This window comes from Falco punctatus, assembly GCF_963210335.1.
Source record: "Falco punctatus genome assembly, chromosome: 6".
In the NCBI taxonomy this organism is placed as follows: Eukaryota; Metazoa; Chordata; class Aves; order Falconiformes; family Falconidae; genus Falco; species Falco punctatus.
Window position 1 is genome coordinate 68,924,972 of NC_137585.1, and position 15,363 is coordinate 68,940,334.

The window sequence follows — 15,363 nt, forward strand, 5'->3', positions numbered from 1 at the left end:
GCGGCGCCCCTGCTGCCAGGAGTAAAGATGGCGCGGGGCGCGCGCACCCCGGAGCGCATGCGCGGGAGGGGGCGTGGCCGGGTTGGAGTTTTGGCGGGTGTCAGTGAGCGCGCGGCTGGTGGTGAGTGAGGTCCTGTGAGGGGAGAGCCGGGCGGACCGGGGCTGCGGGCGGACCGGGGCTTAGAAAGCCATCCTCGGCGGGGAGGGGCTGGTGGGAGAGGCATCGGGGTCCGCGGAGAAGCCCTGGAGGAGGTCGAGGTTCCCCTGGGTGGGGGAGTCGGCCGAGCGGGGAGTAGAGCTGCGAGGGGAAGGAGGGTCCCCTGGAGGCGGGGCGGGGTGGGGGGCTCCCGGGCAGCGCTGTGGGAGAATCGGGGATCCCTGAGGGCAGGCTTGGCGATCGCGCGGGTGCTGGGGTCCGTGGGAAGGGAGGAGGCGGCGAGCCGGGGCTGGCTCCCGAGGGCGGCAGGCGGGGTGACCCGCCGCGGCCCCCGGCCGAGCCCCCGCGGCACCCGCTCGGCAGCAGGGTGGGCCCCGGGGCCGGTGTCCCAGCGGGAGGCGGGAGCCTGGGGCACGGTGGTGGTCACTAGCCATCCCTGCTCGTGTGTGCTCCTGAGTTTTGTTTTGTTCTTTGCTGAAAATAAATATAATGCAGCAAGAGAAAAGAGCTCTATTAAAAGTGGAGTTTATGGGCGAAACGAAAAGGCTTTGCAGCAGAAAGGCCTGTAAGCACAGAGTTTGAGTTTGCATGCAATCCATCTTCAGTGGATTTCCCTTCTCACCCAAGTCTTCCCTTGGCCTGTGCTGATTATTTTTCATGGACATGTGTCTGTGAAATGGAGGAGCTGTGAGAAATGTAAAACATAACGCTTTAAGGAATAACAATATTTTTTAAATGTCAATAACTAATTAAATGCACATTGGTTTTATGGTCCAGGACCAGTGAGGTTGACGTGGTTATTACTGTGAGACCATGGTAGGTATTTCTTAAAATCTTTGTCTATTATGGGCTTTTGTTTTTTTAGAGTCATGCTTCTACACTGCAGTGAGTTCAGTATAGGGCAGACTTTAGATGTAGAAAATGTGTGAGGGTTTTAAATTCGGTGGAGTCCTCACTTGCAGCCGTAAATAAAAGCAAGCTTCTGGTTTGCAAATTATCAAATAAGGAGCCTGAACACAGTATTTTTTTGTAGATGAGCTATATTCGCTTTAACAGTATCACTGTTGTTCTCCCCATAACAGAGAATATTTCTTTTTGAGGGGCTCTTGAAGAAATCCCGGTGAAATCATGGACGGTAAGGGGGAAAGTACTCTTTTACTTTGAATAGTAAAGTGTCTTCTGATCGGTTATGTTAGTTAAGAAGTTCAAGTGTTCAGAAAACTTGGTAAGCCTTTTAGGAAAGGAAATTATATCACACTGACTGCACTTGCAGAGGCCTTTGAGGTTGCCTCTTGCTTTCGTTCTTGTCACCTTTCTGTGAGACTGCTCTGTCCCTTCCCTGGTTTTGTTTTCTTCAGCAGCAAAGGCTAAACAAATTTCTTGATTTGTTCTGAATGTCAGTTCTGCTCTTCTCTGTCCCGTTCCTCTCGCTGTACTTGATTTTCTTTTTTCCATATTTGTTCCTTTGTTTTTGTATTTCTTTGTTCACTATGCTCTTCCTTGAGCAAATCATACCTGAGAATACACTTTCTCGACTGCCTTGCATCTTCCTCTTCACCTTCCATTGGGAAAAGCCACGTAGGTGCCTGTAGAGCTGCCTACACCTTTACAGGTCCCCAGGCTTCACTTTGTAACAGCAGCTGTTGTACTAGCAGCTGCATAGGAGGAGGAGCAAGTGTTAAGTAGCCTGGATCACAAGTTGAAAGTGTCTGCAATGATGTTTCCGTCTGACCAGACAGCAGTAAGCTGCTCTATCTTTCTTGAGCCAAAGCTGAAGCAGTTTTTTAAAAATGCCACTTGCTGCTCCAATTTAGTTTCAGTAATTACAGCTAATTACCTTAGCTTGTAATTAGAGTATCTTGGATGTTTTATTCCTTGGCACCTTTCCTCTAACTGAACAGGAATAACGGTGAGTTTGATTTTTGCTTTAGCTGATGATGAGTTGGATCTGTTGGCCTCCCTCCTGGAAGAAAGTGAGACAAATGAGGAGGGGAATCCTCCTGAGGAGGAAGATGCTCCAGAGGGTGATGGGGGAGAACCAGATGAATACAATGAGCTCTTTGATGCAGAAGATGATGCGTCCTACACGGAGGAGGTTGATGCTGAGGATAGCATGATTGATAAGCAGAAGGAGAATCTGGCTACACTGTTTGGTGATGTAGATGACCTGCTGGAAGAGGAGGCAGCAGAGGAAACTGTCCCTACCTCAGCTCCCAGTCAGGCAAAAGAGAAAAGCAACCAAGAACTGCAAGGTTTCTGTAACAGCATCTTTTATGTGTTTTATTGTATATATCTTGTCTCTAGAGAGTTAACAGGCAGCAGGTAAGGCCTGTTGCTTCTCAGTTGAGGGTGGTGCCCAGAGGGGGAATACAGAAAGTCCTTGTGAAAGTTTCCAAGTCCAGTCTTCAGTGCTCTGTGACTTGCCAAACCTATTTTCCCAAAAGGACAGAGGACTTAAGCAAACCAGGGAGACTAAACTAACTCTGGTGACCAGGATAGGGAAGGCTGCCTATGCACCTGTGCCTTGTCTGATGAAGAGAAATGTTGCTTCAGTCTTCAGGGCTGTCATCCTGGCATCTTTCACCACCACAGTAATCCCTTCCCCCTGAGGACTTCCTGGCAGGAGGTTCTGCTTTACCAGTTGGTGTGGAAGCAGAGCTGGCCACTGAGCTTTCCTGTGTCCAGGCTGCATATTTGGTTATACGGGAAGCATTTCTTTATGCTGGGCTATGCAGTCATCAGCCATTTAAATTGTCCTATGTTCAATAGGAGAGTTCTATGCAATATGGCAAGGAACATGCTGTGATCAAGTAGAATACTTACACAAGAGAGGTCAGCTCCAGGCTGTATGGAAAAGTGTCCCTTTACTGTGAACCATGTAGAATCAAGTATATCTGTATTGTGGCTTGAGTCTTTTGTTTTCAAAGTTCCTATGATGTAGTAAAACTGCCACGCTTCCAGGGACCTCATAAATCCCTGTTTGCAGTGGCTTCCCGCTGCCTTCATTATTATCCTTCTCCTTTCTTTCCTAGCTGAGATGAGAAAATTGCAAGAACAGATGAAGAAGTTACAGGAGCAGTTGCAGAAGACTGCTATTGAGCAGCAATCCAGTTCAGGCCATGAGAAGAAAAGCCTTGGTAATGAGACTAATTAAATGGGTTTGATTTGTTGGCCTACCAACATGCAATTTATAGGCAAGACTCCAGATAATCCTGAAGTGGGCACTGAGTAGCAAGGAGGAATTGTGATCTGGTGTATTCCCACACAGGATGTTTCCTGCAGCTACAGACTAACTTAGTGAGCTGCAGTTTTGGTATCTGCATCATGGATTGATTCTACATGGGGCAGCTTCCATGACTGAAGTCCTCCAGGGTCTTCTGGAAGTGTCCCTTCTTACTGGCAGTGGTTGGTACACACAGAAAATACAGCTGTTTGTTGCTGTAGCACATTGGGTGTAGCAATGAAACTACAGGTGAAAACTGAAAAGCAGGGGGATGTTCCTATTTTCCACAGCTTTGTGGTTTCAGTGACATTAGAATTTTTAGGTTGTTATGGGGTAGAGTCATTGGGGCTTTTGCAGCTGCTGCATTTCAGATGCTGGCCACTTAGCTGAAGGGTTTCCATGTGGGACCCAGACTTGGACTTGTTATTCAAATAATTACTTAGTTCAGAGCTATTCTTAGTGTTTGAGTCCAGATCCTGAGATCTCATATTTTTTTGTTTCCTTGGCCAGGTAAATCTCCCTGTCCACCTTTAAAGGAAAGGCATGTTCAGAAGCTGCAAGAGTCACCATGTTTTTCAGCCCAGCTGGACAATCCTTTACCTCCAGCCAAGCGAGGAACCCAGAAATCAAAAGCATCCTCAGCAGGTACCGTTCTCAATCTACCTTTCACTGAAACACACTGGGCTTTTGTTGAAAGCCTGTCTAGTGCACTGCAGTGGTATAGACACATCCAGGATAGCTTTACACTTGTCAGCACACCAGTAGCAGCCTGGTCACAGTGGAACAGAGCTTATTACAGAGTTAATTATTGTATTCTTTGCAATGGGTACCGTGCTGTGTACTGCTATGGTTAACTTGGACACATGCAGCAGTGTAGCTTGTATCCATGTATTCCTACAGTTTAGCTTGCCTAGAAAATGAGAGCTGCTCTGAGAAGCTCCCCATGAGGTGGAACTCATTGCTAGAGCTACCTGTAACTAATATGAAGCCATCAGTTAGCTCCCAGCTGACTGGGAGAGAGTTTTACATCTGGTTTTTTTGTTTTTGTTTTTGTTTTTAAATAGTGTGTTATATTAGACTCCTGTCTCTGGTCAGGTATAAATTAGTGTCATTTTTATTAAGAAGTTTTATTTCATTATTAAGATTTTTTTTTGGGGGGGGGGGGTAGTTCCTGCTAAAGAGAACAAAACTCCTCCTCCACGGCAAGTCCTCAGTTTGGCGTTCCAGCCTCTGAAGTCTGCTGCAGGGAACACACCCAGTAAGGTGACCAGAGAGAAGACTCCTCATGTGCCTACATGCTCCAATGCAGCAACTCAGCCAGTGTCTGTGGAAACCTTCTCGGGACTGAGATTAAGGTAAGCAGCCCAGCACTGAACTCGGTCTGGGGACATCACCCTCTAGTAAAGGGAAAGAAAATGTAGTTGGTCCAACATCCTGTGCACCCAAGTGGTGCACAGAGGACAGGATTTCTGACTTGCTGTATATACATCCTTTAACCATGGCAAATTAGTCATTAGGGGATGTAACACAAAGCCACACAGCATTGGCTGGTTCATCAGTAGATAGGTAACACTGACTTCTGGCTTAGTATCGTATTTCTTTTACTATTTTCACCTTTGCTCTTTTCTAACAAAAAAAAGCTATCATTTTATTAGCGCTGCCTTCCCTGGGATGTTCTCCATGGTGGAGGAGGGAAGCAGCAAGCATGCACAAAGCCCAGCCGTGCTCCAGTTGAGCAGATTTTGCTCCACACTGGGAAGGCTTGGGAGCCACTTGTGATCCCCATACTCGATGTGGCCACGAGAGGTCTCTGAATGCTCAGTGTCTTTCCTCACCAGAAACCATGCTGGATTTTCAAATGCAGCTCAGTCAGTCCTACTCAGTCATTCCTGAAATGAGCGGAGTTTAATGCAGGCTCAGGGCTGAGTTGCAGTGCAACTATTTGGACAAAAAGCACTGTGATCAGTAACTTTCTGATATTTGTACAGTGTCCTGAACCGAAGAGTTTTGTTTCAAGTGACCTCAGGGTGAAATGAGGTACGCCGGATGGCTTTGATTGTCTTGTCCATTTACGCCAATGGATGTGTTCTTTTACATGCTTTTGCTTGATCTAGAAATCCCCGGGTGTCTTCGGCTGAAATGGACAGGAAAATGGTTAACCGGAAGCTCATCCGTCTGTCTCAGCTGAAGAGCAAACTTGCTGCAGAAAATCTGGAGGAAATAGACTGGGTAACATTTGGAGTCATAGTGAAGAAGGTCACTCCTCAGAGTGCAAATAATGTAAGTAACTTCATTGTATCCCTTCCTCGGTTCAAGTGGTGGTCTTCCCTGAGAAACTAATGAGGTCTTGAACTTAATCAGCCAGCTCCATGTAGTTAATGAAAAGTTACTGTATTAAAGATCTAGGCTCACCTGTTTTCATGGAGTAATGCTGCTTTTACTCCTCAGGGTAAGTCCTTAGCTTATCTGGTACAACTGTCCCAGACAGTAGCATTGGCTAATGTAACCATTATGTTACTGTTGTATGTTAAATGACAGTGTGAAAAAAAGGACTCGGGCTCTCAGTCTTTCTAGACAGCCCTCATGTTTTAAATGTGCCACACATTCTGCTGCCATAATTTCCCAAGAGGTTATTCTGTCCTAGATGCTGTACATGTTCTATAGGAAGTCATTGATGAAACAGAGATCTGGATATGCCTTGGGTTTGTTTGTTCAGTGGGGTAGAAACCTCCTCATTCAGCAAGCAAGTGTGCTGTCCAGCTTTAATATCAGGAAGATTGGTGGTAGCAGTATTATTGTGCTATTTTGGCCTTTAAGAATCCCAGAACTGGCTATGTGGTATGGCTGGAGATGCTGTAGCTAACCTGTTCTGAGGTCACAAATTGTGCTTTTCTGCGTCAGGAAGACCCAGGGCTGGGAAATCAGAATAATTCTTTAAAAGCAGCAGCAAGAGGGAATGCAATATCCCTGTACTGACAGCTGAAAGGAAAGCAAATATCTGTTCCAGGGCAGAACCTTCAGTATCTGGCATCTGAATGACCTACGGGATCTCAGTCAATGTGTCTCACTCTTCTTGTTTGGTGACGTCCACAAAGAGCACTGGAAGACAGACAAAGGCACAGTCATCGGGCTGCTCAATGCTAATCCTATGAAACCTAAAGAAGGCTCCAGTGAGGTGAGAGGATTTTTCACTTGCCCATCAGCTGTAGATAAAAACTTGTATCTGAACTTTTTTATATCCGAGATTTAGCTTTATAGCATGTTAAGTCTGAATTTACGGCAGTGTGCCTAAACAGTTTGAATTGCATTCAGATTATTTGTGTGATGTGTATGTGCTCCTGGCCTTCTGGAAGAATGAACTTCAAGAAGTCCTGTTAAGTATCTAAAACCAGAATTTATTCAAGTGGGTTTTTTTAATCTGATTTCAGTAGCAGTTGGCTCTTCCACGGATGTAGGGAATGTGTTCTCATTTCAGTTTATTCAGCTATTTGCAATGCCTATTTCACCCTAGAGGTCTCTCAAAGCTGAAGAAGGTGGGGAAGCTCATTTCTCTTTGCTAATTTAAGCACGAGATGTGATTGCAAAATGTTTTGTGGTTCCAAAATCATGACTGATAAGCAATATTTGATTTGTTAAACAGATGATGTATTATGTATAGATACATAGTACTTCGCTTGTTTAATCAATTATTTATAAAATCAAAACATGATGAATTACTTCTCTGTATGCATCAAAACATTTAAGGTGGCTTCATTTTGCTAATAAATTAATTTTTTGTAATATCTTTTTAATTGCACTGGAATGGAAACTGTTTTTACTGTCTTCTGTCAAGGGGAATTTCAGTCTAGTAGCTGGTGATTTAGTGTTTTGCATTTTAAATTCTCCAAATGAAAAAATTAAGAATCTCATTAATTGTCTATTAAGGTATATAATTGCTTAAATTAACATGAATAAAGATTAGAACGTCCTGTTGGTGAGTAGAAAGGCATACCAGATTTAATGTAAGGGCTGTATTTAACTGTTAAAAATGGCTGCTCTTAGCTGAAATGTACACATTTGGAACTACATTAAAACTGACTTGTCAAAGTGTTTCTTAGCTACAGACACAATTCCTGGTATCTCTGGATGCATGAAGTAGATGCTGTTCTTGCACAGAGCTCTCGTGCATCTCCTTCCCATTCACTCCCCAGTGTGGTTGTCATGATGGTGTCAGAGCCAAGTAGTTGTACAGGACCATCATCTACAGCACAACTAGGTCTGCTTTTGCTGGTCCTTTGTTTCCTGAGGCTCTAAGCACAGAAATCCAATGTCTTTCATCTCTTTGTGAGAAAGAAATTAACTTTTTTCTTTTTAACTGAACTTTTTCTCAACCTGAACAGGACATGTGGCTCTCTTAAACTGCATTTTAATATTGCATTGTTAATATCAGAGGTACCAAACTGGACCAGAGCCAAACCAGTGACATCTAGAGAGAAGCCTGTCCAGTCCACCTCAAGGCATGTTCTGATTTCTTTCTAGCTGTGTTTGTCTGTTGACCATCCCCAGAAGATCCTTCTCATGGGTGAAGCTCTGGACATGGGCACCTGCAAAGCCAGGAAGAAGAATGGTGATCCTTGTGCGCAGATTGTGAACCTGGTCTGTATCTCAGTAGTTAGGCCATCCTTAAGCTGTTGGTAAAACTCTGGTTGCTGATTTTATACTGATGCTCTGACTCTGACGTGTTTCTGGTTCTTGACTTGTAACTAAAGTGGGTGGAGACACTGAGAAATGAAACCCAGAGGAGCTGTTTCTGTGATGGCCCTGTAGGAGCAGCACAGTAGTTCCTGAAATGCAGAGTTGGTGCTGCAGTGAAATGAGGTGGCTTTGACCCGTGGTTGCCACTGTCTCCACACACTTTCATTCTCCTTTGCACCAGTGCAAGCTTCTCTGCACTGCACTAGAGGTGGTTTTAACCGAATGAGTTCCCTGGTCCAGCATGCCTGTAAGCTGCCAGAATATTTATACCTGAATGTGGGGCCCTGGACATGAGAGGAAAAAGGTGTTGGGATTCTTCTTTTAGGGACCGTACTGGCTTTTACTAGTTTAAAGAACTTGTGGATTATGCCACTTCATGGCTATAGTGGTGTTGTGATACTCAAAAGGAACCCTAAGTCAGAAGGGTTGTAGTTAGCAGTAGGGTAGCACTTGGAAGGAGCAGAGAAAATGAAGGAAAGAACAACTGGGGAGGAACTCAAAGTGTGTGGAGTGGGAGGATGACAAATACAGAAGGTACTTGTAGCAAAAGAAGGCTGTGATAGCAGACCCACTGCAGGAGGTGGCTGTGCACAAGATTCTCAATTTCAGTGAGATGTTCCAGTGCCACCTGGAACAAACTGTAGATGGAGCTTGTCTGGCAGAAGAACCTTATGAAGGCTGTCCAATTAGTGACAAAAAATGTTTGATTGTGTGGTAATTGTAGTTATACAAATCTGGGGTAGATGAACATCAATGAGAATGGACAGGGTTTTTTTTTTGTAAAAGTTAAACACCCCAAGTGAGCACGTTTATGGCACTGCTGTCTCTGACTGGCAGGCTCACTATCTTCAGTTCTAAACTCCCTTGGATTGACAGTGGAAACTGATGAATGAATTAAAAAATGAGTATATGAAGTATCTTGCTTTGGTGTTAGGGTTTTTTTTGTGTTCATACCAGTAAGAAAATCATGTACAGTTCAGAGTGAAGAGTAAGAATCTGGGCAAGAGGACCTGGGACATCAGTTGACTTGAGCCAAGGAACAACCTTAAAATTCTTCGATGTACAGGTTTTCCAGTGATTAGCATGGGCAATTTTACTTTTGTTTTTCATTGCTGGAGTGTGGGCAAATGCTTGCTGAGTAGGTCGAATGCTGGAGTACTACAACAGAGATGTTAATTCAGTTTAGCCGTAGAAGGATGCATGTGGGTGAGAGGAATGAAGTAAATTGTAATTGCTGGTGTTCTGCAACAGACTTCTCCCATTTCTTTTTAGAATGACTGTGAATATTGTCAGTATCACATACAATCCCAGTACAAGAAACTCAGCTCGAAGCGGGCAGACCTGCAGTCCACCTTCTCTGGTGGTCGCATTCCCAAAAAAGTTGGTCGGAAAAATCCCAGTTTGAAGGAGAAGCTGTGTCAGGATGGGTTTTACTATGGAGGTGTCTCTTCAGCAGCATATGCAGCCTCAATGTAAGATAAACCACTTATTTCCATTGGTTTCAAACAGAACTTCTGATATGCCAGTAAGCCTGAAGCTATCTCTAAGGGTGTCTGTGTAGTCAGAGATCCCTTTGACTTAACTACATTAACTGAATAGGAATAAATGCCCCATGATTGGTATAATCCTCCTGGTCCCATGGGGTAACAGAGCTGCTATTTGATAGGAAAATTTTAACAATCAGTGCTAAGATGTGGTAAGGGGTGTTTTTACCTGTGAATTAATACTGTGTTGTGAAGCCAGGCAGCATTGCATTTCAGTAAGTGGAATTAATCATGAGATCCCAACCATCTGAGTGTCCGAGATAAGTATTTTTCAGTGCCATTCCCTCACCATATTTTGTTATGGTTCGTTGTGTTTAATCCAAGACTCTGTGTATTCTGTATTTCCTCCTCCTCTTGACTGAAATAAAATAGTATCACTGTGTGTTAATGAAGAGATGGTAGTAGTGCACTGTTCATTATTAAGTGACCAGGATCAGTAGATGAGTATGCATCTTATAACTAGCATGGAGGGGCCAGGTCCTCCATCCAAATTCTGAGTAAAAGCTGGATCAAGCCCTTTGCTTGCACATGGCTTTCATTCCCTTACAACTGCCCTCTGATAACTGGTGTGATTCCACAGTGACAAAGCATTTCTAGCTTCTTTTTTATCCCTAGAACTAACTGAGAAAAGCTTAGCTATTACTTATGTTTAGTTTTCCATCACTGCATAGGAAATGCATGTCTCAACCTAGAGAGAAACGGGAGAACCTAAACATTGTGCTAGAATTTGGATTTAGATCCACACTGTTCCCAAAGACAGATGAGAGAAGGGTAGCTGGAGTTTTGTTGAATCTAGCATTCTCCTGCCCTTGTTCTAACCATGGGGAAAACTGATATTCTGGTTTTGTTTCTTCTTTCTAGTGCAGCAGCTGTGGTACCGAAAAGGAAGATTCAAACCACTCTCACCAACCTGGTCGTGAGAGGTGTTGATGCAATTGTCCAGGAAACCAGGCAGAAAATTGGTACCTAGTTACCCATACCTTTACCCTTCAGATATTTCCAGCTTGATGTGTAGATGTATCCCAGGACCCTGTTACTCGCTGATTGAATCTGGCAATTGGTTTGCTAAAGAGATAGCCATTTGCAGGTTGCTTTCTCAATTGATCTAAATTCCTCTTCCCTCTTGAGATCGCAGCTGCAAGGCAAATGTGACTAAGCAACTGTGTATCTCCATGTGTCTGTTTTTTCATCAATGCTCCTGAATTAAGTCTCCTGTTCTGTCTTTGAACAGTAACAGATCTTTGCCAGATTAATGGGAACTGGAAGTTTTAAGAACTTACTTTATTTTATTGGAATGCATGACTTCTGTCAATCTTGAAAGCGTCTAATAATATTAAGTATAAATCAGTTAGGTCTGTGCTGCAGGGGACCTCCTGAGTACCCAGCTTGTTTCTAGTGCTTTTCTTTTGGGATCTTCAAAGCATGTGCCTTCCATGACTTTTGGGATGTCACCAATAGATCTTTTCTGCCTCCATTTTGTTTCTGTAATGCACTTAATATTATGCCCTCTTTATGCTCGGTGGAGAGCAGATGACAGCTTATTCAAACTATGTGCTCTAGATCTAGATGCCACTTAGATGTCTTATTCACATCCTTCAGTTCCCTCAGTTGCCTCCATTTTGGACAACGTAGTGTGTGTCCTTTGTCTAGCTTTTAGCTGCTCTTAATTCTCCAGGGATAAGATTTGGTGGATTCACAGCTTTCAAGCATTCTGAAAATGGGAATGGTGGGAGTACCACAGACAACCAAGACTGATGCGGAGCTGACTGTTGAAATTGCTGAAGGGGTAGGAAAGTCATCGTGATGTGCTCTGTGAGGACAAGGCCTTGGGCACCCAAATATAATATGGAAACTGGCCTTGCTTTGGTGGGGTGCTCACCCAGATGACCTGCAGGGGTTTCTTCCAACCTAGACTACATCTCTAAAACCAGGTCTGCTTCCCTTTCTGGCTCTAAATTTGTTGTATTTCTGCCTCTTGTGCTCCAGGTGCAGCAAACAGACCCATGCAATGTTCTGACAGACCCATGCAATGTTCTGAGGAGTTCAAGGAACTGCTGGCACAGCCAACTTTTGGAGCACGAAACCTCTGCAAACACTGGACCAAAGCAGGTATTGACCTTTTGCCTGAAGGAAAACCCATTCCTGAAATCACTCAGCCTTCTTTTCAGCAAACATTAGTGGCTTTTTAATGTGGTGTGGTTTGTTTTTTCTCCTAGGTGCTGAAAAGAAGCAAGGGGCCAGTTTTCAGTCCATCTCTGCTTCAGCACTGCTCAAGCAACAGAAACAGAAATTGCTGGAGGCCAGAAAAAAACGATCTGAAGAGATTCAGAGGCGGTAATACATACATATTTTCACAGGAAGCATTCCGTTATTGTGGCCCTAAGTATAACTGTGGGAGGTGTTTTGCTGTTTTAATAAAAACTTCATTAAATTAGAAATATCCCGATATTTAGTGGAGAACCAAATGGAAATGTTCCAGCACAGTACTTGGCAACTGGAAGGCATGATGGGAAGAGGCTGATTAGAGTAGGAAACTGGGGTCAGGAGTCCTGGTTGTGTTCATTTTTGGCTTGCAGGGGTCTTCTGAACCTTAAGATTTGCACAGTGTTTTGTGCATATGTTGTTAACAAGCCTAAGAAGAACCTCAGAAGAGCCACTGTGGCGAGACCAAGATCGATGTAGCCAAGTAGCCTCAAAAGGCTCAACAGGAGCCAAAACAGAACATGAAGGAGAATAAAATGACTAGGCACAATCATGACATATTTCCTCTAAATACTCTTACAACCTCCAACAGTGTGTATTTCAGGGACTTGCCAAGCTAAAGGTGGTATCTGATAAAATTTCTCTGAAGAGACTTTCCATGCCCCCCCCCCGCCCCATTAACCTGTCCAACCTCCATTGTGACCTCTGTAAACATAAACATTTATGTGACTATGGTGGCAAAGAGTCCCCCTGCTTAACTACTTGTCCTGCAAAGAAGCCCATTTTTCCAAGTGCTTTCTGTTCCCACTTCCCAGCTTCATTTGACACTTCTCTTTGACATTAGTTTTCAAGGCAATTTGATGTTCACTCCTTCTGGTGAATTCTTCAAGTCACTCTTGATTTCAGCAACCCAGTGAGTTCCTTATCAGTCTTGTTTTACTCTTGTGGTTCCCTATATTGCTGCATGTTTTTCTAGCAATAAAAGGCCAAATAGTGAAAAATTAGAGTCTGCATCCCTTCCATTCCTATCGGTTTCTTAAACCTTTTTGTCTCTTTGACTTGTGTCCCTATTGCAATTCTTGTCTTACAAGGTTTCTCCAGAACACAAATAAAGCCAGCAGCCCTGCTGTCCTGTCCTCCTCTGGAGAGTCCTCACTCTGTTCCCCAATAACTGGAGCAGAGTTTCCCAAAGCTGGAAAAATGTCAACTCCTCAAAGGCCCAGGCTAGGCACAGGATTCTCAGAAGGAGAAGATATCCTCTTCTTTGACAGGTCTCCACCTCCAACACCAAAGCTAGACAGCTTGGCAGAAGCCAAAAAGGTAACAGCTCTTTGAATCTCTTTAAATATTGGGAAGGGGAGGCTAAGGGAAGTTTGGTTTGCAGTAGTAGAGGAGTCTTTGGTCAGATACAGGCCAGCTCATCTCTGATGTTAGTGAAGTTTCTGATTTGTGGGATCAGACTGGCCTGCATTACAGTACACAAGAAACCTGTGGTTCCTGACAGCTGTTAGTACCAAGGTCCGTGCTACCATCTTACCTGTAGTCAACCTTCAGAGCAGTGGAACAGCTGCTTAAGAGGAGCCTGTGTGGGTGATATTTGGCCACCAGAGCTAGTGTCTCTCATTTGTTCAAAATCCACCTGAATTGGTCAGCAGTGAGTTGTTACAATCTGTCTCGTGTGTGATGCTCATGAACTCGCTCTTGATCCTGTCTAAAGGCAAGCATCACTGAAACCACTGATGCAACTGGCAATTTCAGCAAATGCCAATTGGGCATGGACAGGGGACCGAGCATGCTCTTGGAATGGGACTTGGGAAAAGTAGATGGGGAGATAGAGCATCTCATTTAAGTCATGAACCTAATGCTAAGCTTTCTGCTGAAAAAACACTTCCTTGTGCATGTTGGCAGCTTCTCTGAGCAGAGTTGACTGTTCTTTATGACCTGACATAGTCTGTCACCCCTTGGGCAAACTACCTTTGAAGAGCAGTTTGGAGCAGCTGTGTGGCTGGTCTTGTATTCTGTTCTTCATGCAGGTGGGACAGAGCTGCTCTGTCCACCAGTGGCTGCTCTTTTTGCTCTTGTGTTTTGGGGGTTTGGAACCTCTTAAAGCTTGAGGCTGTGGATAGGTCCTGGACCAGGATGGGAGGTGCTGAAGTGATTTTTACAGAAGGAGGGCAAGGCCTGTTGCTATTGGTTGTTTTACAAGCATGAAAACCCTGAAGTGCTGGGAAAGGGCAGGGTTTCTGTGCTGTAAATCCCTGAAATGCTAGACTCTGCATGTTTGTTCTTTGGCATTGCTAGTGTAGTGTGGTGTGTTTTCCTTTTGCCATGTAAGGGTAAGCAACAGTGAAGTAGTTTAGCTGGGTTGTGCCATGAGTTTGGATAATTTTGATTTCTAGACAGAACAGACTGCGTCTTTCCTTGGCACAAACCTGTTCATATGTTTGTCAAAGAAACTTCTCTTTCAGCAAGGAAGATGGTATCTTAGCGTTCTGGGAGTATGGAAAGGAATAGTTGTACACAATTTTGTTAGTTCCTAATTGTTACCAATTTATGTGGAAATAAAGTGATTTGATTCCTCTGAAAAGCTTAATGATTTGTGAAGCAGTTAAAGCACAGCTGCAGAGATATCAGGCCTGGTAACACCCCTGGAGGAGTGATTTTTATGGTTTGGGAAGTCACAAGAGGTTGGGTGATGTGGTGAATTAGATGTACAGCAGAGCTGGGAATTTTGTTGGGCCTGTCTTCAGCCAGCTCTGTGCTAAAGCCAATGGATCTTGTCTGCTCCATTTGACAGACTTCCAGTGCTACTTCTGGAAGCAGAACATGGGGGCCAGACTGGTCACCAACACATTCACTGCTTTTTCCTGTTTTCTAGCTGGCTGCGGTACAACGACTACGAGCAAAAGGCCAGATTCTTGCTAAAACTGATCCGAACAGTGTCAAGAGGAAACGAGCTGATGTTGATGATGTCCTAGAAATTGTTGAAAGAGTTGAGAAAAATGTTGCTCAGCCACAAGGTACAAAAGCAGAGAATGGTGTGTGGTGGTAGTTTCTAGAATAGAAAATGTATGCTTATGTTCTGCTGAACAGAGTGCTAGGTGCTGGGTTAAGGGCTTAATTGCTATGCCAAAGGGACGCCAAATTAGGTCTGTTTAGAACTTAGAGATTGTTGCAACAAACCCTTTAACTCTGTGGAGAGAGTGTGAGATGTTACCTTTGATAGCTCCCTGTCCTCATATTTGTTCCCTTTCTTTTGGCACTTGAGCATCTGTGATGCACAACTGACTTAATCAAGGGAAACCAAGAAATAGTCCCACCTGGGAAGGCATCTGAATTTTCTGTGGGAACTTGAGTTTGCCTGCAGGTGATTTACTGTGTGATGGTGGATGAATTGTTTAATTCCCATTAAAGCTTCTCAATAAGTCAAGGGGGCAACACTGATTGCTGCCCTGGAAGTAGCATGCAGTCCTAGTACAGTGCTTTGAGAGAAGATGCAATGT

The 15,363-nt window shown here is 44.1% G+C and overlaps 1 protein-coding gene across 5 annotated transcripts in view; it reads left to right on the forward strand.

Moving 5' to 3' along the window:
• Nucleotides 1–15,363, forward strand: part of MCM10 (minichromosome maintenance 10 replication initiation factor) — a 26,128-nt gene continuing 10,765 nt past the window's right edge. For 3 of the 5 annotated variants that reach the window (XR_013928846.1, XR_013928847.1, XM_080391706.1), the window contains exons 1-15: nucleotides 1–121; nucleotides 1,240–1,292; nucleotides 2,089–2,409; nucleotides 3,190–3,294; nucleotides 3,891–4,025; nucleotides 4,549–4,735; nucleotides 5,495–5,660; nucleotides 6,388–6,555; nucleotides 7,899–8,015; nucleotides 9,387–9,586; nucleotides 10,520–10,620; nucleotides 11,645–11,767; nucleotides 11,875–11,992; nucleotides 12,952–13,180; nucleotides 14,739–14,880. Coding sequence is in view for 3 of the 5 variants with exons in the window: in XM_080391706.1 (XP_080247832.1) it covers nucleotides 1,286–1,292; nucleotides 2,089–2,409; nucleotides 3,190–3,294; nucleotides 3,891–4,025; nucleotides 4,549–4,735; nucleotides 5,495–5,660; nucleotides 6,388–6,555; nucleotides 7,899–8,015; nucleotides 9,387–9,586; nucleotides 10,520–10,620; nucleotides 11,645–11,767; nucleotides 11,875–11,992; nucleotides 12,952–13,180; nucleotides 14,739–14,880 (2,119 nt within the window). In the remaining 2 variants the exon portion in view is untranslated. Of the gene's footprint in view, nucleotides 122–221; nucleotides 269–1,239; nucleotides 1,293–2,088; nucleotides 2,410–3,189; nucleotides 3,295–3,890; nucleotides 4,026–4,548; nucleotides 4,736–5,494; nucleotides 5,661–6,387; nucleotides 6,556–7,898; nucleotides 8,016–9,386; nucleotides 9,587–10,519; nucleotides 10,621–11,644; nucleotides 11,768–11,874; nucleotides 11,993–12,951; nucleotides 13,181–14,738; nucleotides 14,881–15,363 lie in introns of those variants that run through there. The other 2 variants (XM_080391704.1, XM_080391705.1) reach the window with 2 other exon arrangements.